The following is a 21,028-nucleotide window of genomic DNA, read 5'->3' as shown; positions in this document are numbered from 1 at the left end:
AGTCAAAAATGGACTCATGTAGGAGCCGTAGAGGGTACACAATATGTGAAAGGCAGTGAAGTACACACAACTTTGTTAGTCACACACACACACACACACTGTACACACCCATGAAGGCATGCCGTAAAACATCTCCATCAAGTGTCTGGAAAAGAAGTAAATGGCTGAATGTACATTATGGAGAGCTTCCATTTAACTAACTTGTTTTGTAATGGCTTGCGGTGGACCTGCAAGTGTAGAAGTTGCTTTAAAAAGGGAAAGGTCAATTATGCAATTCCCCCAACCCACCCTAAAACTACAAAAAAAGAAATAGAACAGACACACAACTCTAAAAAAGGTAATTATATACCAGTGTATTTCATCCAAATGTTCACTCTCTTTTCAGGTTTATGTGTGTTTAAAAGTGTAGGCCATGCTTCCAATTCAACCGTTTAATACTACTGTCACACACACACACATTCTTCAGATTGTACAGTGTATTGTTTATTAAAATATTAGTTGGTTGTTCTGGATTCCTTCCAGTTTGGCTAGATTTTCTTTTTAGCATCAACATATCCAACTTCATAGCAAACACATATTTTTGAACTCACTTAAGACAATAATTAGCTTCTTGTAGTTGAATAAGTTCAAAAGTTAAAACTATGGGAGTCTAACAAACATTAATAGATGAGTTCTTGGAAGTGTTTCACCATCAAAAAAAAAAATGGTAGAGAATCAAGCCCCCCCCCCCCCAAAAAAAAAATATATGAAATGTCCACATTGTTCCTTCTAAGCATAGCCTTGCTCATTTAAATGTTTTATGCCAGCCATTTAATTTCTTCTTTAAAACAAAACAAATATTAGAAAAGAGGTCTGCAAATGACAAGTGACCCTGAAATGGGGGGAAATAAAAAAAGTAAAATAAAAGGCTCCTCTCAAATGGGAATCTTGATGCAAGAAATGCCAAGTCTCTGTTCACACAAGACACCCTTCAATCTCCAGGCTCCTGTCATCGTGAAAATGGTCTTTACATCTGCAGAGCGCAGAACTGCTGGTAAACAGCCAGGATGTGGTGGTCAAGCTCAGCTGTAAACAGCAGGTTCTCCAATGTGACCATGTACTGCTGGATAGTCTGGTGATGCTGTAGGGAAAACAAGGATTCTCTCAAGAACTAAGGAATTCATCAGGGTTTCATTTCAGTGCGTTAGGGAGACAATCCTACTTTTCTATACTGTGACCGTCAAAGATAGATCCAGATAAACAATCACAGATTAACACTGAACTATAAGCATATTATATATTCAACTTTGTCTGGAGGGGAACCACAAGTTTATAGAATAAAGCTGTTACATTTAACCACGCACGCATGTTGTTTCTTACTAAATGGGGGGCAGTGTCTTAACACAGAATAGTTAAACAAAACACAATTAAATCCTAAGTTTAAATGGTTTAATTTTGTTAACAGCTGCATGTTTATAAAATGATGAAGCTAGCTTGGAAGCTCTGGATTACAAACAGAATAGGAAGGCTGAAGTACCATTAGGAAGATCTGCTGCAGCCTCTCAATGCAGTTCTTGTACCAGGGTGTGTTGAAGTCAACCCCTCCGGTTTCACAACGCACCAAGTGCTCTGTGAGCATCATGATAAAGCGCTGTCAAGGGAACAAAAAAACAAGACTTCAGCAAAGGAATAATGAAAACAAAGTGATCACCTTGGCACCCATTTAAGTGCCACTGACATTTCAGCAAATGATCCACACGTGATAGGTGGATAACTTGGAAAAAAAAAAAAATCAAGGTTTATCCGGGGAGAAAAGATCCACACACACACACACACACACACACACACACACACACACAGCCTACTTGGTGCTAACTAACTTGTCTCTTGAACATTAGTTAATACAATGAAAATAAAACAGAAGAGGATTGAGACAAGATGCTAATTTAAAAAAAAAATGAAAGGACATTTAATTCTCAACAGTACAGTCAAACAAAACAAGCTGGCAGTAAAACAAACAAACAAACAAAAAAACCCCCACTAATTATTTCCCTCTCCAACTTATATTAATTGATTACAGATGGATTTAATGTTTTAAGGGTGCAGTTTATGCATGCAGCCCCCCAAACAAACAAACAAACCCTACCTGGAAGATGACCAGGAAAAGGTTTTTCTGTTCACTCTGAGCAGACTCCACTTTCTCCTGCAGACGTTCAATTTGTTCTTCCAACAGCCCGTCCTCTTCATCGCTGTTCTTGTCCTCTTCTTCGTCACCACTGTCCTTCTGAAAAGGAAGAAACAAGATGACCCTTAATTCGGAGTGATCTACACAAGACCAACCGCCTGAAAGACAGGAGCAACTGCCAAACACAATACTAAAAAACACTTGGCAAACCACACACAAATAAATAAGGCTTTTGTCTTTTACCTTTCTGCTGTGCTGTTTTTCCAGTTTCTCCTTGGCAGTCTCCAGCTCTTTCTGTATCTTCTGCACATGTTTGTTCATTTTACGAACAGTGGAGTGCAGGATTTCCCAAACATAAAACCTGCATAAAAACACATATTTGTGGGTCAATGGCTACTCTGGATTGCATGATCCAAACAGACACACTTGAGGAAAGGGGGGGGGGCAAATAAAAAATAAACACCCAACACTACAAACTGCTATACCTGCAGCGGTTCTATAAAGTTCAGTTTCTTGCAATACACACAATCAAATCAATCAGATACAATGATAAAATGACTGCTCATGGAGGTAAATTTCAGACTTTTTCCCCATAAAACCAATGTTACAGAAAAGTTGACTGGCTAAGTTTAAAGTATAATGCTACAGAAAAAAATCTGTAGAGAACAACTTGATTATTTAATAAGGGTATATCAAACTAGCAATTGACAATCAGGAAAAAAAATAAAATAAATAAACCAAAACACACACCCACCAAGCTGTGATTCAATGATCTTATTTATTTTTAACAAATAAAAAGTACACAGCCTTCTTTTGCTTATACATTGCCCTACTACACTTACCTGGTGAAATCGTGGGCCATGTCTGGAGAGAAGATCCAGTTTGCCACCGCTGCACAGTCAACAATCTGAGTTCTGATCATCTTGTCAATCAATACAGATATCATCTGATGGAGAAAAAGATCATAACTCATTTCTTGTAGGCTATGCTTTGCTACAACGTATGACTTCCCATGTAATTTTATTTTATAATGTGCTACATATACATTTCACAAACGTATATATCATCTGCTTTTTATAGCGCAAGTCACGAAATACAGTATGTAGCCGATTTACTATATATGTAGAATGCAGTTCAGTCTAAAGCATCTTGTTTTTGGGAATAAAAAAAAGCAAAAAAGCATATGTTTATGCAGCCAGTTCAGATATATAAAATATGGAAGAGACTCAAAATAGGTTTCAATTTCAATATAAAAACAAGGGTTTCCACAATTCAGTCTTTTGAGTCCCCTTAGCTCAAGAAACACATGTATTAATACATTTAGAATTAGGACTGTTCCAAACAAAATGTTTAAACAATACCCAGCTTAGTTACCTGAGGATGATTTCTCCAGGCTTCATACACCACCCTAAGGATGTGCAGCTTGCCTTCATCGCTGTCAGTCAAGCTTTTCAGCACCTCATGAAATCTGCGGATTGGAGGAGAGAAAGAAAGATTTATAAAGTTATATCTGCTAGTAATTTATCTTTTAAATGAATGAAGTAATATTAGCAACATAGTTTTTAAGCTACACCTTTGTATTGCATGAAACACTTACTTGGCCAGAGCACTGAAGGAGTGGCTAAAAGACTTTGCAGCCATGTGAAGCAGCGTCTGCAGGAACACATCAATCTTCAGAGGATTGAAACTGTCGCCTTCATCTATCACAGGGAACACAAGACCGCTTTTAACTTGAATTATAAAACCATTCCAGCACACTAGATACTGGGACAACTGCAAGCATTCTCGAGGACAATGGAGTAAACTTTTCCACCACCCTATGAAAGGGCGATCCCTCCAGATTTGAAAACACACATTGCCTGTGCTTTCCCTTCACTGTGGGGCAATGCAACTACTTCAGTCTCTAGTGCGTGCACAAAAAAAAAACAAAAAAAAAAACACAACACACACCAGCCGAAAGATTTTAATGAATCAAAATCACAAATAATCCAATCAGACTGACCATCATCATCCTCCTGGTTGGGGTTGGGAACATCTTTCAGGATTGTCAGGATCTCGTCGTTCGAGGATCTGTTTATAATTGCATTGCTGATTGCGATCGTGACAGGGTAGCCTGGCAGGGAACCTAAGGTAAACGTGGGAGAATGGAAAGTAAATCAGAAAAGCTACTATATTTATGTAATTAGACCCTGCTCCATGTACTTTGTAAATCTGTCCTGCAGCACACAATGTGGTGCATAGGTGTTGGCGTATGAGGCTAGCCTGCAAACACAGTGCTACAGAACAAGCTTAATTTGTTTTAGCATAGGACACACCTCCAAAAAAAAAAAATGTTTATCAGTATGAACTTCCGTGCAATAGAATTTTTTCATTAAAGAAAATAAACCCAAACAGTTTCTGGAATCTTGAATTAAAACTAGGATCATACTTACTGCTACTTTCATCCATATATTTATATACGAAAATGGGGTTTGCTGGTATCAATGCTGAGAAGTTAGCCGGTACAATGTCCACAATCCTTTGATGATAAGAAAGCCTGTAAAAACACAAAAAAATTACATATATTTACATTTTGAATGCCAATACATAGAACAGCTTTTATTTCAGACTTTTTGAATGAAGTTAGTCATGGGCATTTGCAATGACCTAAAACTACTCTAGTACATTTAGTAATAATAAAAAAAAAACTTCAAAAAATGACAAACTTGACAAAACTATACTTGATCAATTACCTCATGGATTTCTCCAACACCTCTTTCACAAACTTTGGTTTGGGCTTATCAAGGTCCTGTGTCAAGCAGTCAGACCTAGAAACACCAGAACATAACAGTTTAAAATTTAGAACTCAGTTACATTTATACAGATAATATAGCTCATGTTTCCCCATTTTCTCCACAAAAAACACTAACAAAAAAAACGCCCTGCATTACATGCATCATCAAGAATTAGGACAAGCACCAATAAAAAGGGCTATGAAAGCTCTTACCAGTCATCCCAACTCCATCGAAATTGGAAGTTGCTTAAATGATGAGAAAACCAGTTGAGAAACCTAGAAAGGGATGAGAAAAAAAAGGTTCCATTAAGTACAGGTTGGAAACCCCTTAAAAGCACATTTGGAAAACCACACCTATACCCCCCCACCGCACAAACATATGTGACTGAACTTGTCAAGGAATGGCCATATCGAATTAACATACGTACAGAAGGCATCTACAGGATATACATACAGTACACCCTCTGTGGATTAATATAAACACACATTCAAGAGACAGCAAATGTTCAGGCATCTTCATATTGTTTATTTTACCGTTTGCTGCATATTATTGTAAAATGTTATATATATATATATATATATATATATATATATATATATATATATATATATATAGTACTGTGCAAAAGTTTTAGGCAGGTGTGAAAAAATGCTGTAAAGTAAGAATGCTTTCAAAAATAGACATGTTAATAGATTATATTTATCAATTAACTAAATGCAAAGTGAGTGAACAGAAGAAAAATCTAAATCAAATCCATATTTGGTGTGACCACCCTTTGCCTTCAAAACAGCATCAATTCTTCTAGGTACACTTGCACAAAGTCAGGGATTTTGTAGGCATATAGTCAGGTGTATGATTAAACAATTATACCAAACAGGTGCTCATGATCATCAATTCAATATGTAGGTTGAAACACAATCATTAACTGAAACAGAAACAGCTGTGTAGGAGGAATAAAACTGGGTGAGGAACAGCCAAACTCAGCTAACAAGGTGAGGTTGCTGAAGACAGTTTACTGTCAAAAGTCATACACCATGGCAAGACTGAGCACAGCAACAAGACACAAGGTAGTTATACTGCATCAGCAAGGTCTCTCCCAGGCAGAAATTTCAAGGCAGACAGGGGTTTCCAGATGTGCTGTCCAAGCTCTTTTGAAGAAGCACAAAGAAACGGGCAACGTTGAGGGCGGTAGACGCAGTGGTCGGCCAAGGAAACTTACTGCAGCAGATGAAAGACACATCATGCTTACTTCCCTTCGCAATCGGAAGATGTCCAGCAGTGCCATCAGCTCAGAATTGGCAGAAAACAGTGGGACCCTGGTACACCCATCTACTGTCCGGAGAAGTCTGGTCAGAAGTGGCCTTCATGGAAGACTTGTGCCCAAAAAGCCATACCTCCGACGTGGAAACAAGGCCAAGCGACTCAACTATGCACGAAAACACAGGAACTGGGGTGCAGAAAAATGGCAGCAGGTGCTCTGGACTGATGAATCAAAATTTGAAATATTTGGCTGTAGCAGAAGGCAGTTTGTTCACTGAAGGGCTGGAGAGCGGTACACGAATGAGTGTCTGCAGGCAACAGTGAAGCATGGTGGAGGTTCCTTGCAAGTTTGGGGCTGCATTTCTGCAAATGGAGTTGGGGATTTGGTCAGAATTAATGGTCTCCTCAATGCTGAGAAGTACAGGCAGATACTTATCCATCATGCAATACCACCAGGGAGGCATCTGATTGGCCCCAAATTTATTCTGCAGCATGACAACGACCCCAAACATACAGCGAAAGTCATTAAGAACTATCTTCAGCGTAAAGAAGAACAAGGAGTCCTGGAAGTGATGGTACGGCCCCCACAGAGCCCTGATCTCAACATCATCGAGTCTGTCTGGGATTACATGAAGAGAGAGAAGCAACTGAGGCTACCTAAATCCACAGAAGAACTGTGGTTAGTTCTCCAAGATGTTTGGGCCAACCTACCTGCCGAGTTCCTTCAAAAACTGCGTGCAAGTGTACCTAGAAGAATTGATGCTGTTTTGAAGGCAAAGGGTGGTCACACCAAATATGGATTTTATTCCTCCTACACAGCTGTTTGTTTCAGTTAATGATTGTGTTTCAACCTACATATTGAATTGATGATCATTAGCACCTGTTTGGTATAATTGTTTAATCATACACCTGACTATATGCCTACAAAATCCCTGACTTTGTGCAAGTGTACCTAGAAGAATTGATGCTGTTTTGAAGGCAAAGGGTGGTCACACCAAATATGGATTTGATTTAGATTTGTCTTCTGTTCACTCACTTTGCATTTAGTTAATTGATAAATATAATCTATTAAACATGTCTATTTTTGAAAGCATTCTTACTTTACAGCATTTTTTCACACCTGCCTAAAACTTTTGCACAGTACTGTGTGTATATATATATATATATATATATATATATATATATATATATATATATATATATATATATATATATATATGTGTGGCCTGAAAAGGGTAAAGCCCTTTATAACAGATTTGTGGGATATTGCTGGCAAATGATTTGAGATTTAATTTCAAAATGGTATACAAGATAAAGAAACATACCTATCTATACAAGTTGTGTTCATTGTATCCAGACGCATATACATCATCTCTGTAGCTTGGGCGAGCTGGCAATTTCAAATTAAGGGTCATTTTCAAGTATACAACGCTTACAAAACAGAAGATACCATACCAATGCAGTCATTTACAATAAGATAGAGTACAAACATAAAAAGGATACGACTTGTGGCAAAGAGCCAGGCTGCAGCTTGCAGAGCTCAATCAGCAGCGTGGTGTACATGACATCGATGTGCGGAGGCTGTGGCAGCTGGAACAGTTCTCCAAAAATCACCTGTACAACAATTTAAATGGCCATTTATAAAAGTGCTAGATCTATTTAGTCCTACAAATAGAAGCTCAAAAAAAAAAAAAAAAAAAACACACACCACACCACAGTGATCACTATATAATCTGTTAAATTTAAAATCGCATGTGAAAATAATCTTCATATGTCCCGTTTAATAAGGAACATGCAATTCCAGGAAGTGCAGGCCCAGCAATTAGACTTTCTATGTCTGCAACCACCACAAAAATAAAATTGCTCATATAAAAATGTCACATTAAGTAGAGGATGCATTTATACAAGAGCATTCAGTACTGTTGCAACATTCCTGTCTGCTTGATAAACAGGCATCTACAGCACCTCAGATATTTAACAGTATGTAATTTGAAGGCAACAAGCCCCCCCCCCCCCCCCCCCCGTGTAAGAGCGATATTCTGTAGATGAATTTCTAATTTACGTACCTCCACGATGTGGTAGTTGAGTGGAATCTTGTTTTTTCCAGGGTAGCTAAGCAGCTGAGCAGCACTAAAATTAAACAAAAAGGATCAAAATTCAGTTTTTACATAATACAGTAAAAAATCACAATTATCAAATAGTCATAGTTAAGATCCATATTGGAGGGTCAAGGGCAACACAATAGTTTAATGCAAATGAAAGTTACTCATGGTTCTTATCCACCCAATGTACTAGTAAGAAAACAAACAGTTGTATATTGAGATTTTGTAGTTCTTACAGCCAGCCTACTCAACATGCAACCCCCTTAGTCTGTGACACACAAGTCTTTCCATGTGCAGTAAACAAACAAGAGTCATTTTTTGTATCATGAAACTATGTTATTCATAAATACTGTATGCTAAAACCTACTATTTTCCTACCAATGAAGAGGATAGCGCTTGAAAAAACAGGCCACTGATTGTCAGCCTCAAGCTCTTTGACTTTAAGGGCGGGATGAAGCAATGTTTTTTTTTTTTTTTTTTAATTTAGTCGTCAGCAATTATTTTTACCCCGGTTTTCACCCCAATTTAGCATGCCCAATTATTATCTGTATCCCCGGCTCACCGCTCGCAACCCCCCCGCCGACTCAGGAAACGGAGGCTGAAACACGCGTCCTCCGAAACGTGCTCCTTCCAAGCCGTCATTTTTCGCACTGCAGATCCACAGCAATGCTACCAGACCTATAGTGCCGGAGGACAACACAGATCTGGCGGCTCCGCTGCAGAGCCACAGGCGCCCTATCGGCCACAGGGGTCGCTGATGCTCGGTGAGCCGTGGATTCCCCTGCCGACCTAAGCCCTCCCTACCCGGGCAGCGCTCAGCCAATTGTGCGCCGCCCCCTAGGAACTCTCGGTCACGGTCAGCTGTGACATAGCCTGGATTCGAACCTGCGATCTCCAGGCTATAGGGCACATCCTGCGAGGAGCGCCTTTACTGGATGCGCCACTCGGGAGCCCCTAGGGATGAAGCAATGTTATCGAGAGTGCACAGAAATAGTCTGAGGTTAACGGTAAACGTTGAAATGCAGTTGATGTAAAGGAGAAAATAAATGGCAACCAAAACACAAAATCAGGGATGAACAAACGTATTCAATCCTAACTGGGAATTGGAATTTGTTTTTAGTGGGGAAAATCAGTGTCTGCTGTGCCAGAAGACTATTGCTGTGTTAAAGAAGGCCATCTTGCAACGCCATTATGAAACCGTCACCTCGACTTTGGTGATTCATGCCCAATTTGGAATCGAGCAGAGAAAAGACAAGGTGCATAAACTTCTTGAAAGTTTTCATGAACAATATAGTTTCGTGCTCATACAAGTGATAATGTTACTGAAGCTTTACGGCTGGAGAACTAATGAAAGAAGTGTTTCCTAGATTGTAGCAAGTCACGGTTTATAGACTCTTAAAACTAAATTGTTCAACACATCTCTAGGTTACAAGTGTCAGACTCAACTGTTGGACACGAGGAAACTTAAATATGAAAACTTGTTTACTCAGCTGTGCAATGGTCTGGAAAATACTGAATATTTCTGTCTAGCACTAGACTAGTCCACACATCGTTCAGACACGGCACAGTTAATTGTTAGAGTGCGTTTTCACAATGGTGAAAAATGTGTGGAGGAAATGCTTACATTACTGCCCCTTCCTGGCCAAAAGTGGAGAGAGGATATTTACAAGCAACTGATGACGTTTTTTGAAGGAACAGGTAGAAATGTTGACTTGAAGTCTGTTTGACTGCTGAAGGCACACCTTCCACAGTTGGAAAAGAAAAAGGATTGATTGCCCAGCTTAAAGCGAGATTGCACATTTATTTTGACGCCACTGCATAATGCCCCAGGAAAACCTGTGCTACAAGTTAAGGACAGGATCTCAATACCACAGTGGAGGCCGACATGAAACCACCTGCGCTAGTACTAGGATTTGTCGAGAATCAGTTTTATGCTGATGTCAAAGCTGTTTTGATGTAACCAAAGCTAACTTCCAGGAAGAACTGATAGAACTGCAGCACAATAACATTCTGAATGTTAAACACCAAGAGGTAACAAGGTGTGGAGGTCCTACTCTAGAGTTGTTAACTGTTATTATTATTATTATTTATTTCTTAGCAGACGCCCTTATCCAGGGCGACTTACAATTGTTACAAGATATCACATTATTTTTACATACAATTACCCATTTATACAGTTGGGTTTTTACTGGAGCAATCTAGGTAAAGTACCTTGCTCAACGGTACAGCAGCAGTGTCCCCTACCAGGGATTGAACCCACAATTCTCCGGTCAAGAGTCCAGAGCCCTAACCACTACTCCACACTGCTGCCCTTGTTGATGCTGACCAGCTTTGGATCAACTTGTCTGCGAGATTGTATTTGTCGATGGGGATTATCAAATCAAAACTTCACATTTCTCAGCGATAGGCATTTGAAGAACTGTCTTCGAGCAATTACAACAGTATTGTCCAGATGTGAAAGACATTTCTATTGTTTTCTGATCTAAAAATCATTGCGACATTGTGTGTGATGTTGCTTTTTCATTTCTTTTAATATGCAAATAGTTCTTAGTTAATCAGAACGTTAAAGGTTTGCATTGGAGTGTGTGCAAGTTTTTAAAACAAGTACAGTTTAAATTACGGTTAAATAAGTTTAAGTGGGCAGGAAATGGGGCTCAGCTTCTACAGTCACTGGTTGCTGCCACAACATTGAGCAATCAGATGAGAGAGGCGACTAAGATTAAGTTAATTTGTAGGAATATAGATTAGTATTGTGCTTGTAGAGCAAATGGATGTCCAGATGTGTTTTTGTGAACTCCCATTCTTAAACATCTCACTGCTGCTTTCTAAAACAGTAATGCCTTGCCCTAGTTTACATTGAAGAGTATTATAAGCATGTCATACATAATATGTGCAATTCAGATCCAACCATATATAATAAAAACAGTATCTACAATTATTGTGGCCTCCAGACTCCAAGCTAAAAAGCAGCAAGTTAAGTACAATGCTATCCCATATCTCCAAGTGTAACAGCAAGTGGAGTTTTTAGAAGTGTCTGTCTTGTTCAGTGTCATGCAATAGGATGACACGTACAGACCAACTAATCTAGCAACCTTCGAATGCAATTTGAGTAAAACATACCCTTTATGCCCATAATTAACCCAAGTACAATGAATTTGCTTACCAGGTTTTCCTTTCCCTCCAGTGGGACTTGATGATGCAATGAAGGTTCTCCTCTATTACAAACCTCTCGACCGAGTGGCTGCCAGGCATGACAGGGCCCTGGAGAAAAGCAGGTTTATATCCATCACATATTCAGCCAGTCATTTCTGGAGCTCACTGGCCAATAGTGCAACAATTCTTAGAATCATTTGATGAATATTTTTACCATCTATTCATCAAAATGCCCCACCACCTTCCACTCGCAATGTTAGAGCCTGCTTTAGACAGCGCGCCGGTAGAGTAACGCAATGCAATGAAAACGCACAACAGCACGACAGTCCGGTTCTCTTTATTATTATGAGCAGATATCAGTACATGTGACAATAAATCAATGCAAAAAAAAAAAAACGCAAAAAAAAGTCCATATAAAAAACAAATTACAAGACTGAAAAAAGGCAGAGAAAAGTCTGCCCGCAATGACTGTGGTATTTCAGAATACTGCCACTCCCATTCCCAGTACCAACAATGATGCCGGACGAGACTTTTGAAGCAGCATCGATAGCAGTCTTGTAGCCAACAGCTGACAACAGCAAGGTCAGCTTTGGGTACCTGTATATAAATCAGTAATATGGTAAAACTATTACATCTGAAGTTGCTATAGCCCAGAGTTTATATCTACAAACCACACATGTCAACCCCTAAGTGCTCACACCAGTGAGACCCCTGCTGAAAAACCTTGGGATTGATAAAACCTTAACCCAGACCACTAGATTTGGTTTTGGGGGGGGCGGTGGGTGCTGGTGACGGATCAAGATTTTTGCAAATGGCTAACAGCTATGCCAATGATCTAGACTTAAGGGCTATGCAGACTAGGAGCGAAGCAAACGACACGAATACAGCACGAGTATATAAAGAAAAAAAAAAAAAAAAAAAAAGAAACACACCACACTTAGTTTTGGCCCCCCCCATGACTTTGGGCCCTAGGCAGCTGCCTAGTTTGTCTGTGTGTTGATCCGGCCCTGGAAACATGCATCACTTTTACAAAGCATTGCTTGCACTTGCTAGAATGTGAGCATGTACCTGTTATTTTGTGCTGAACCGCAGCCTTTAGTCTAACCTAATGTAATAATTTACAGAAACCAAGAGGTGTAAGAAAGGCAAGTTTTTACTAAACAACTTGTATTTTTGTAAAGTGGAATCAAATCCTGGTCAGGCAGAACAAAATGCAAATTTCAAACCCTGTATGTAGCCAATTAATAAAAGTTCTAACTTGGAGTGGATCAACTGACGCAAGTTAATTAGCTAAAAATGTCAGCACTTTTTTAAAGGGCTAATTAAATTGCATAGCATCATTTAACATGGACTGTTACCATTGCTGTAGTTTTTAGCAAGTTAGAAGTGAAACTGAATGATCAATATCTGACAAACTGTAATTAATATCAAAACAAGATAGTGTCTTGTGGCAGAGTGTCCCGCCCCTATATATATTTGTATTATTGTTTGCGGCGCAGATAAAAGCGCCGAGTATTTGTTATTGTTTTATATTTTTAAAACCTTGTAAGGATGCGTGACTGATCAGCTAGTGATTTATTTAGCTAGGTGACTGTCACGCTAAATCGAGAGATGGTCACTGTATATAAACCTGCAGCTCTCTACCATCAGGGAGAGTGTATTAGGAGTGAGAGCGGAGACAGAAAACAAAACTTAAATAACTGCTAAGAGTGCTTGTTTACACCAGCACGATACTTATTTGTTTGTCCAACACGCCTTTTTGTTTGTTGTTTGTTTAAATCTTTTGTTTGTTTATTTAATAAAACGCTGAGCGTCGTTGCGTTCAGTTTCACCGGCCCATTCATTGTTTTTGTGTTGCTTCTTCCTGGCCTGTGACGTCATCGCTGCAACCACATGTCTGTATACACTAATTATTAGTAAATTGTTTGCCTTTCTTCAGTCAAGGCACTAGCTCATTAAAATCCAAATACAAGAATTTGCACACATCAAATACTGCTCCAAGATCATATTTATTTAGGCATAAAACCATATCCTAAAGCTCCATTTTAAGAGTTTCGCTGAACTTTTGCCCTTTTTTTTTGCTTACTTGAAGTTATGCAATATGAACTCCTTTAAAGAAACATTTTCATTAAAAAGAAAATTGTGAAAATGTTGTAATGGAACAAAGGTAGCAATTACCCTTTGTGTGCAGACATTTTTGTTTCACAACATGGTTAAGTCACAGAGTTATCACCTCTACCCCCACCTTCTTCGGCCATATAAATCTAAAATTAACAAGTCCCATGAAGTCTTCAAAAAGTAAACACCTGACATTCAGAAATCCATTTGAATACACAACTTCATTTTTTGTACTTTCAAAGCAAAAAGCTTTTAAGTGGAGCCTAGAGCAGGGATCTCCAACCCTGGTCCTGGACCGCTCCAATCATGCAGGTTTTACAAGTGCCTTTACATCATCAATGGCTAATTAACATGTGTTCCAGATCTTGAGTAATTAAGCCAATAATTGATTCAATTAAGTAACCGAGAGCTTGGTTGAAACGAAAATCAGAAGACTCTGTAGCTCTCCAGGACCAGGGTTGGAGTCCCCTGACCTAGAGTGTAGCCGATTTCATGGTTGGTTGCAAGGTGGCAGCACTATGAAGAAAGCAGAGGGAAAAGTCCCAGTGTAACAGACAGGAAAGGAAGAGCAGGTTCCAGTAAACTGAACTAGGGTGCGAAATAACCGGCGGCCCAAGCCACTTGCCGCAATGCCTCTCAAATTAAAATTAAAGAAAATAACCCATACAACACTTACCCACATCTCTGATGCATTTGTTCTTCTGTCTCGACAGAAAACAGTTCACTCACAATGTGTTTTTGTATTTTAGCTGTCACCGATTTACATGCTTGCTTCTAGCTCATTCGCTGACCTACATAGCTAGACATAAATGCTGAATGCACACAAAACCAAACAATTTACAGATACTTGCAGATTTGTATTTTCAGTGCATGACATTCTGCAATTTTTAAAAGAAATAAAGGAAACGCCTAATCAAGTGTTCTTACATCCATTTCCAAGATTTCACCGACTTTTTTTCAAATTCACGTGACAAAATCGTAGCCTTAATTATAGACAATTTAAAGTTGCCAGTTAAAAAAAAATAAAAAAAGCTAAGGTAATTAAAATAAAAACAAATGTTTGAAGTATTACATTGAGATATACAAAACAGCTGCAAACACATTAAAGGTTTGGATCACCTGTATACACCCCTAGTTCACCTCACCTCTGGCGCATCTGTATAGTCAAACATCCTGAAGATGACCTTGGGCATTGGATAGACAGCGTCCTCGGAGTGGGGAGGTGGAGTAAACGGGGGCAGGTTGTGCTGCAGCGCCTCACACAGAACACTGTCGAAGGCGATGTATGGTCTAAGGATGTGCCTCTCCTGCCAGCGATCCTTTTTCATCTTCTGTACCTGCGCAAACAGGCAGTCCAGGTACTGCACAGGGAAAAACACAAGAAAATCAGTAACAAGGATATAGCCACCACACTACAAGGCTTCAGTACTATAAAAAAAACTAAAGTAGATCACCATGATCTACATGTTCTCCAGAAACCAGTTTAGTCCATTTAAGTACAAGACTTCTAAGAGGTTCAAGCAGGTCCTTAAATCATTCAGCTGATCAGCAGGGCCAAATAAATATTTAGAAAGGACCTGGTTTGAAAATAGTTCTGCAGTTAACTGAAAGAGCCAAGTGAGATGGCCTTGACTTTTAGCAAACTTTAAAGTAAACATCCAATACAAAAAAATATTATATTTGATATATATACATGGCAAGTAGTTGCAATTATTACCTCCTCCTGTGGATGTGGTTTTTCAGCAGTCCAGACCTGCAACATTGGCACATGTATCTTTTGCCGCCTCCTGAAAAATAATATTCATGTTGATACAAGCCTGCATTTATAAATATTGCATGTTCTTATGATAAATCAACTAGGTCGAGTGCATTAGTTCTTTTCAGGACTGTAAAAATGTCCCAGATTGTTTTGTTTTTTTACAGCTGGCACTGAGGGTGTGATATTGTAACTGAATTTCAGGTCATTTTTATTAGCTTTTGAACTGAATCACTCGTACAGTGATGCCATTCTTTGTCTATGGGAGATGTGATTTCTCATACAACAGAAATCACTTGCAGTTTTGTATCATGACACAGCAATATGTGTTACACATTCTCTAGTCAGAGTAATATCCCAGTTAAACTTAACAGTAAATTATAAGTTATACTAACCCATAGTTTTAGATCTGTATACAAAAAACTGAAATGAATTAATTAATCTAGAACTGGAGTTTCTTCCTAAGTATTCATAACATTTAAATAAATACCATAAAAAGCATACTTGTTTAGCTGTTTTGACAATATAGTCCACCATGGGAAAGGAAACATGCTTGTTGCTTCTACTGGTAAACATGCAAGTGCATACTCAGTCACAACAGGAAACAAAACAGAGTGAAAGTTACTTACTTCAGATAACTTTCAATCTGGTTTAGAATCCGTTCCATTTCTACGTCCTTCTTCTCGTAGAGCTCCTTCCCCACCCAGGGCAGAGAGGACAGCACTGCATACACATACCAGTCACAGCGCACCTGGCATACAAGGGCACACCTTTACTGGCTGCACTTGCCTGGAGACAAGTGCTACATAGGTTGCATAGGAATCACTGAACATATTCTTACTTAGCCTTCTAGGTGCAGTTAAGAAGTTTAAGAGCCAAAGCAACTGACTTATAGGAAGAAACGGGATTGGTGTTTCAGGATGACTAAGAGACAGTACATCTCTATAGTACCAGTTTAATTCAATAAATGAAAAAAACAGCAATCTTCCTTAAATATTGGGGTCCATCATTAGGAATAAATCTAAATATACTTGAGACACCATTAAATAATTTTAAAAAACACCATGTATAATGAAACATAAATACTTCTTGAAATAGAATAGTACTAATGCCAGCACTCCACTGAAAAATATTTATGACACTACAATCAAACCTAGCAACTCATAACCAATTCAATGTGTAGTCCCTCAGATTGAAATTCACCTGACAGCAATAGAAAACTCAATGTAACCTGCCTGGGGTCAGACTCAATGTAACCTACCTGGGGTCCATCCTGCTCTTGAACAACACTGATAAAGTTTTCAAACATCGCCACCATTGATGGAGCAGCAATCACATGACAATTAACCAGATCGCTTAGGAAGCGAACCTGCAAGAGAGAAGGAGTAATCATTAATTTTGACTTCTCTCTCTCAAATTATAATTCATTCATTTATTTTATATATATATATTATATATATATATATATATATATATATATATATATATATATATATATATACACACACACACACACACACACACACACAGTACTGTGCAAAAGTTTTAGGCAGGTGTGAAAAAATGCTGTAAAGTAAGAATGCTTTCAAAAATAGACATGTTTATAGTTTATATTTATCAATTAACAAAATGCAAAGTGAGTGAACAGAAGAAAAATCTACATCAAATCAATATTTGGTGTGACCACCCTTTGCCTTCAAAACAGCATCAATTCTTCTAGGTACACTTGCACACAGTTTTTGAAGGAGCTCGGCAGGTAGGTTGGCCCAAACATCTTGGAGAACTAACCACAGTTCTTCTGTGGATTTAGGCAGCCTCAGTTGCTTCTCTCTCTTCATGTAATCCCAGACAGACTCGATGATGTTGAGATCAGGGCTCTGTGGGGGCCATACCATCACTTCCAGGACTCCTTGTTCTTCTTTACGCTGAAGATAGTTCTTAATGACTTTTGCTGTATGTTTGGGGTCGTTGTCATGCTGCAGAATAAATTTGGGGCCAATCAGATGCCTCCCTGATGATATTGCATGATGGAGAAGTATCTGCCTGTACTTCTCAGCATTGAGGAGACCATTAATACTGACCAAATCCCCAACTCCATTTGCAGAAATGCAGCCCCAAACTTGCAAGGAACCTCCACCATGCTTCACTGTTGCCTGCAGCCACTCATTCGTGTACCGTTCTCCAGCCCTTCGGCGAACAAACTGCCTTCTGCTACAGCCAAATATTTTGATGAGTCAAATTTTGACTCATCAGTCCAGAGCACCTGCTGCCATTTCTCTGCACCCCAGTTCCTGTGTTTTCGTGCATAGTTGAGTCGCTTGGCCTTGTTTCCACGTCGGAGGTATGTCTTTTTGGCCGCAAGTCTTCCATGAAGGCCACTTCTGACCAGACTTCTCCGGACAGTAGATGGGTGTACCAGGGTCCCACTGTTTTCTGCCAATTCTGAGCTGATGGCACTGCTGGACATCTTCCGATTGCGAAGGGAACTAAACATGATGTGTCTTTCATCTGCTGCAGTAAGTTTCCTTGGCCGACCACTGCGTCTACGGTCCTCAGCGTTGCCCGTTTCTTTGTGCTTCTTCAAAAGAGCTTGGACAGCACATCTGGAAACCCCTGTCTGCCTTGAAATTTCTGCATGGGAGAGACCTTGCTGATGCAGTATAACTACCTTGTGTCTTGTTGCTGTGCTCAGTCTTGCCATGGTGTATGACTTTTGACAGTAAACTGTCTTCAGCAACCTCACCTTGTTAGCTGAGTTTGGCTGTTCCTCACCCAGTTTTATTCCTCCTACACAGCTGTTTCTGTTTCAGTTAATGATTGTGTTTCAACCTACATATTGAATTGATGATCATTAGCACCTGTTTGGTATAATTGTTTAATCATACACCTGACTATATGCCTACAAAATCCCTGACTTTGTGCAAGTGTACCTAGAAGAATTGATGCTGTTTTGAAGGCAAAGGGTGGTCACACCAAATATGGATTTGATTTAGATTTGTCTTCTGTTCACTCACTTTGCATTTAGTTAATTGATAAATATAATCTATTAACATGTCTATTTTTGAAAGCATTCTTACTTTACAGCATTTTTTCACACCTGCCTAAAACTTTTGCACAGTACTATATATATATATATATATATATATATAATCTCTGAACCATTAATTATCCTAATCTTTATATGCTAGCCAATAAATCTCACATTACCAGTACAGCGTGGCTTCCATCTTACTTTGATGTTACCAGACACTAACAAAATAAAGTGGCACTGGCTAACCCAGCAGTACTTGCTGAAAAGTGCGCACTGCTCTACAGCTCGCTCACATCCTGCACTCTCAATGTCTGCGTTACTGTGAAGGACTGGCAAACAGTACAAATTCCCGACATCCACCTCATGCAAGGCCAAAGAACATTGATCTGTGCAGTATGCCACCACCATATCCCCTTCAAAAGCATATGTGCTCCTCATTTACAACATTACTCACACCCGGACCACTCTTGGGCTCTGCCTACTCTAATAATAAGTCTGTAATTTGCAGGGCCCTTGACACCTTGTCTCTGCCGGCATTTATACTTACAAGATACAAAGCTTCATCATACAAGTTTGATTTCAAGGTCTCTTTCAGCTGTCGAATCATGGATTCCACAAACTCCCCTCCGAAGTTATAGTTCCTAGCATTCAGCAGCCCCACCAACGTTGAATACACAGTGAGCTTCTCTGGTAATAGCCGGGCCCTGTGGAGACAGCACACAGTGTTGTTTCCAATAGCTGGTTTACATTCTGCTTTTGCTCAGTTAGTAAGGTACCTGGTTTTCTGTGTGGTGTTAAATTTCCACTGAAAAAGGGCACAGTCTGACACAGAATGCACTGGGACTGGGAACAGAGAGGAGGGCTATAGTGTTGTAACTTCAGACACTATTTAAGGAAGCTGTGCAAATTAAACAGTGGGTACAGAAGTTAATCGAGGGTCTTAAAATAAGATTTAAATATGCGAGTGTCTTACACTTACACAGTACAGAGGATCCGGAGGATTTTATTCTTGTAATTCGGAAGGTCAGCCTCCAAAACCCCAGCCAGGCCTTCTAAATTGCTTTCCAAAGATGAAGTACTCTAAAAAGAGATCATGTACATGGTAAGCTAGGTGATAAACAAAAGAGTATACATTAGACGTTGTTACAAAGACGTTACAAGGCTACAAATAGAATTTTCCTCTATCTCCAGATGCTTCTAGTGTGTAACTGCCTTGCTTAAACAAGAGTTATGACTTTAATTCAGGTAATCTTAGCTAACTGATTAAATAACCATAACAAAATATCTTTGCCGGGAGACAGATTCTACATTATGGTACATTTCACAAGGACAGTTTGATTACTTTTATTTTTTATTATTTTAGCAACGTACTAATAAAACAAAGAGATTAATTTTAAAACCAACATTACCTTTTCCCCAACTCTGCATATCAAGGATTCCAATCGGTCTTCAATTTCAATGGGTTCTGATGTCCTCCTTCTTTTGTGAGGCTGTCCTCCTTGAGAATGGAAGGCAGTTAGTGAAATGTCAGTAACATTCAAACGTGTTACAGGGGCAAAGACAAATCAATCTGCGTAAACCAAGAAAATAATGTGCAGCTTCTAGGAAAGGACCATCTCAAACTCTGCCAAAGTGAGTCTAACATTTACACTTGCAGTCACATAACATGTTATAAGGCTAGATCACAGAATTTTCACTGCAATCTGAATCCCTGAAACAATCAAATCAAATGCATTTTTGAAGCGGTTACAAATCCCATTGCGTGTCACTGCACAATAGTCTTCTATAGTTGTCATATGGGACAGCTGTTTTTTCAAGGAATCCCTCTACAATGTCAGTGCAGGTGGTTGTATATTACACATATGCAATCGCACTGAAATTAAACTGCCTTACCGCGTATGGTGCTATGTATGGTACTTTTAGTTTACCTAGACAGAATTGTGCCCATATTTAACCAGTAACAAATTCACCGTTTTGTGTTATGTTTAGTGGTTTATGTTATGAAGCTACGCAAATGGGTCACATCATTTAGTTATGTCTTTTCTGTGGAAATATAAGTGCATCGAACTTAATTTACCTATAAATATTAATTCAAATAAATACAGAAATCATTGTGATTTTCAGCATCGTTACGAGGCAAATCTATTCATGTGTTTAAAAAAAAAAAAAAAAAAAAAAAAAACAGCAACTCTGAACCCCTACAATGAATATCCTAGCAATCAAACGCTTTTTTGTTTTTTAGTTTGAGCTGGTCTATCCTTCTTGTGGTCTACTACTGTCAAGTAAGTTCAACACGGTGTGCTACAATCGCTGTGCCTATTCTAACATGCAGGTAATATTAGTAACATTTAGTAGAAATCGACCCCTACCATCATTCTCATCACTGTGCCTCCGCCTGGACATTTTCTTATTTTAGCTACAGATGTAAATAAGGTTTATATAGTGTAAGCCTCTCTCCTGCTTTGGAAACAGCAGCTCGTCCACACTATCTTAAACGCCGCAATATGGCGCTGAGATTCAATATAACAATGTCCGGGTCGTGTAACCCTTATTTTAAGTGTTTCCGCGGTCACAGAGCGTCCGTCACATATTTATGTTCACCCGGAGCTGTTACTGTGATAAACACAGTCAGGTTTATTTTATTTTATTTATTGTAAAATGATAGCTAGA

General features: G+C 39.0%; 1 protein-coding gene across 1 annotated transcript; it reads right to left on the bottom strand.

The window, feature by feature from the left end:
• Window positions 1-458: 458 nt before the first annotated feature.
• Window positions 459-20,897, bottom strand: LOC117409462 (nuclear cap-binding protein subunit 1). Its single transcript, XM_034015569.3, has 23 exons — window positions 20,728-20,897; window positions 19,768-19,856; window positions 19,338-19,438; window positions 18,906-19,062; window positions 16,589-16,696; window positions 15,957-16,078; window positions 15,289-15,358; window positions 14,717-14,932; window positions 11,464-11,561; window positions 8,265-8,328; window positions 7,702-7,812; window positions 7,524-7,588; window positions 5,151-5,213; window positions 4,897-4,971; window positions 4,597-4,700; window positions 4,167-4,289; window positions 3,762-3,864; window positions 3,539-3,632; window positions 3,007-3,110; window positions 2,408-2,525; window positions 2,126-2,263; window positions 1,517-1,630; window positions 459-1,120 (listed from the first exon to the last, which is right to left on the bottom strand). The coding sequence occupies exons 1-23, from the start codon at window positions 20,759-20,761 to the stop codon at window positions 1,007-1,009; spliced, it is 2,385 nt and encodes a 794-aa protein (XP_033871460.1). The 5' UTR covers window positions 20,762-20,897; the 3' UTR covers window positions 459-1,006.
• Between the last annotated feature and the right edge of the window lie 131 nt (window positions 20,898-21,028).

Source organism: Acipenser ruthenus, chromosome 2, assembly GCF_902713425.1.
Source record: "Acipenser ruthenus chromosome 2, fAciRut3.2 maternal haplotype, whole genome shotgun sequence".
Taxonomy (NCBI): Eukaryota; Metazoa; Chordata; class Actinopteri; order Acipenseriformes; family Acipenseridae; genus Acipenser; species Acipenser ruthenus.
The sequence above is the reverse complement of the archived record's forward strand: the minus strand, read 5'-3'. Positions and strand labels throughout refer to the sequence as shown.

Excerpts from the sequence above, each read along its gene's own strand:
- LOC117409462 (XM_034015569.3), bottom strand. The coding sequence starts at position 20,761 with ATGTCCAGGCGGAGGCACAGTGATGAGAATGATG. Across the intron at positions 4,701-4,896 it reads GTGTTGGAGAAATCCATGAG|GCTTTCTTATCATCAAAGGA; the intron begins GTAATTGATCAA and ends GTGTTTTTACAG. Across the intron at positions 1,121-1,516 it reads TGCAGCAGATCTTCCTAATG|CATCACCAGACTATCCAGCA; the intron begins GTACTTCAGCCT and ends TTTTCCCTACAG.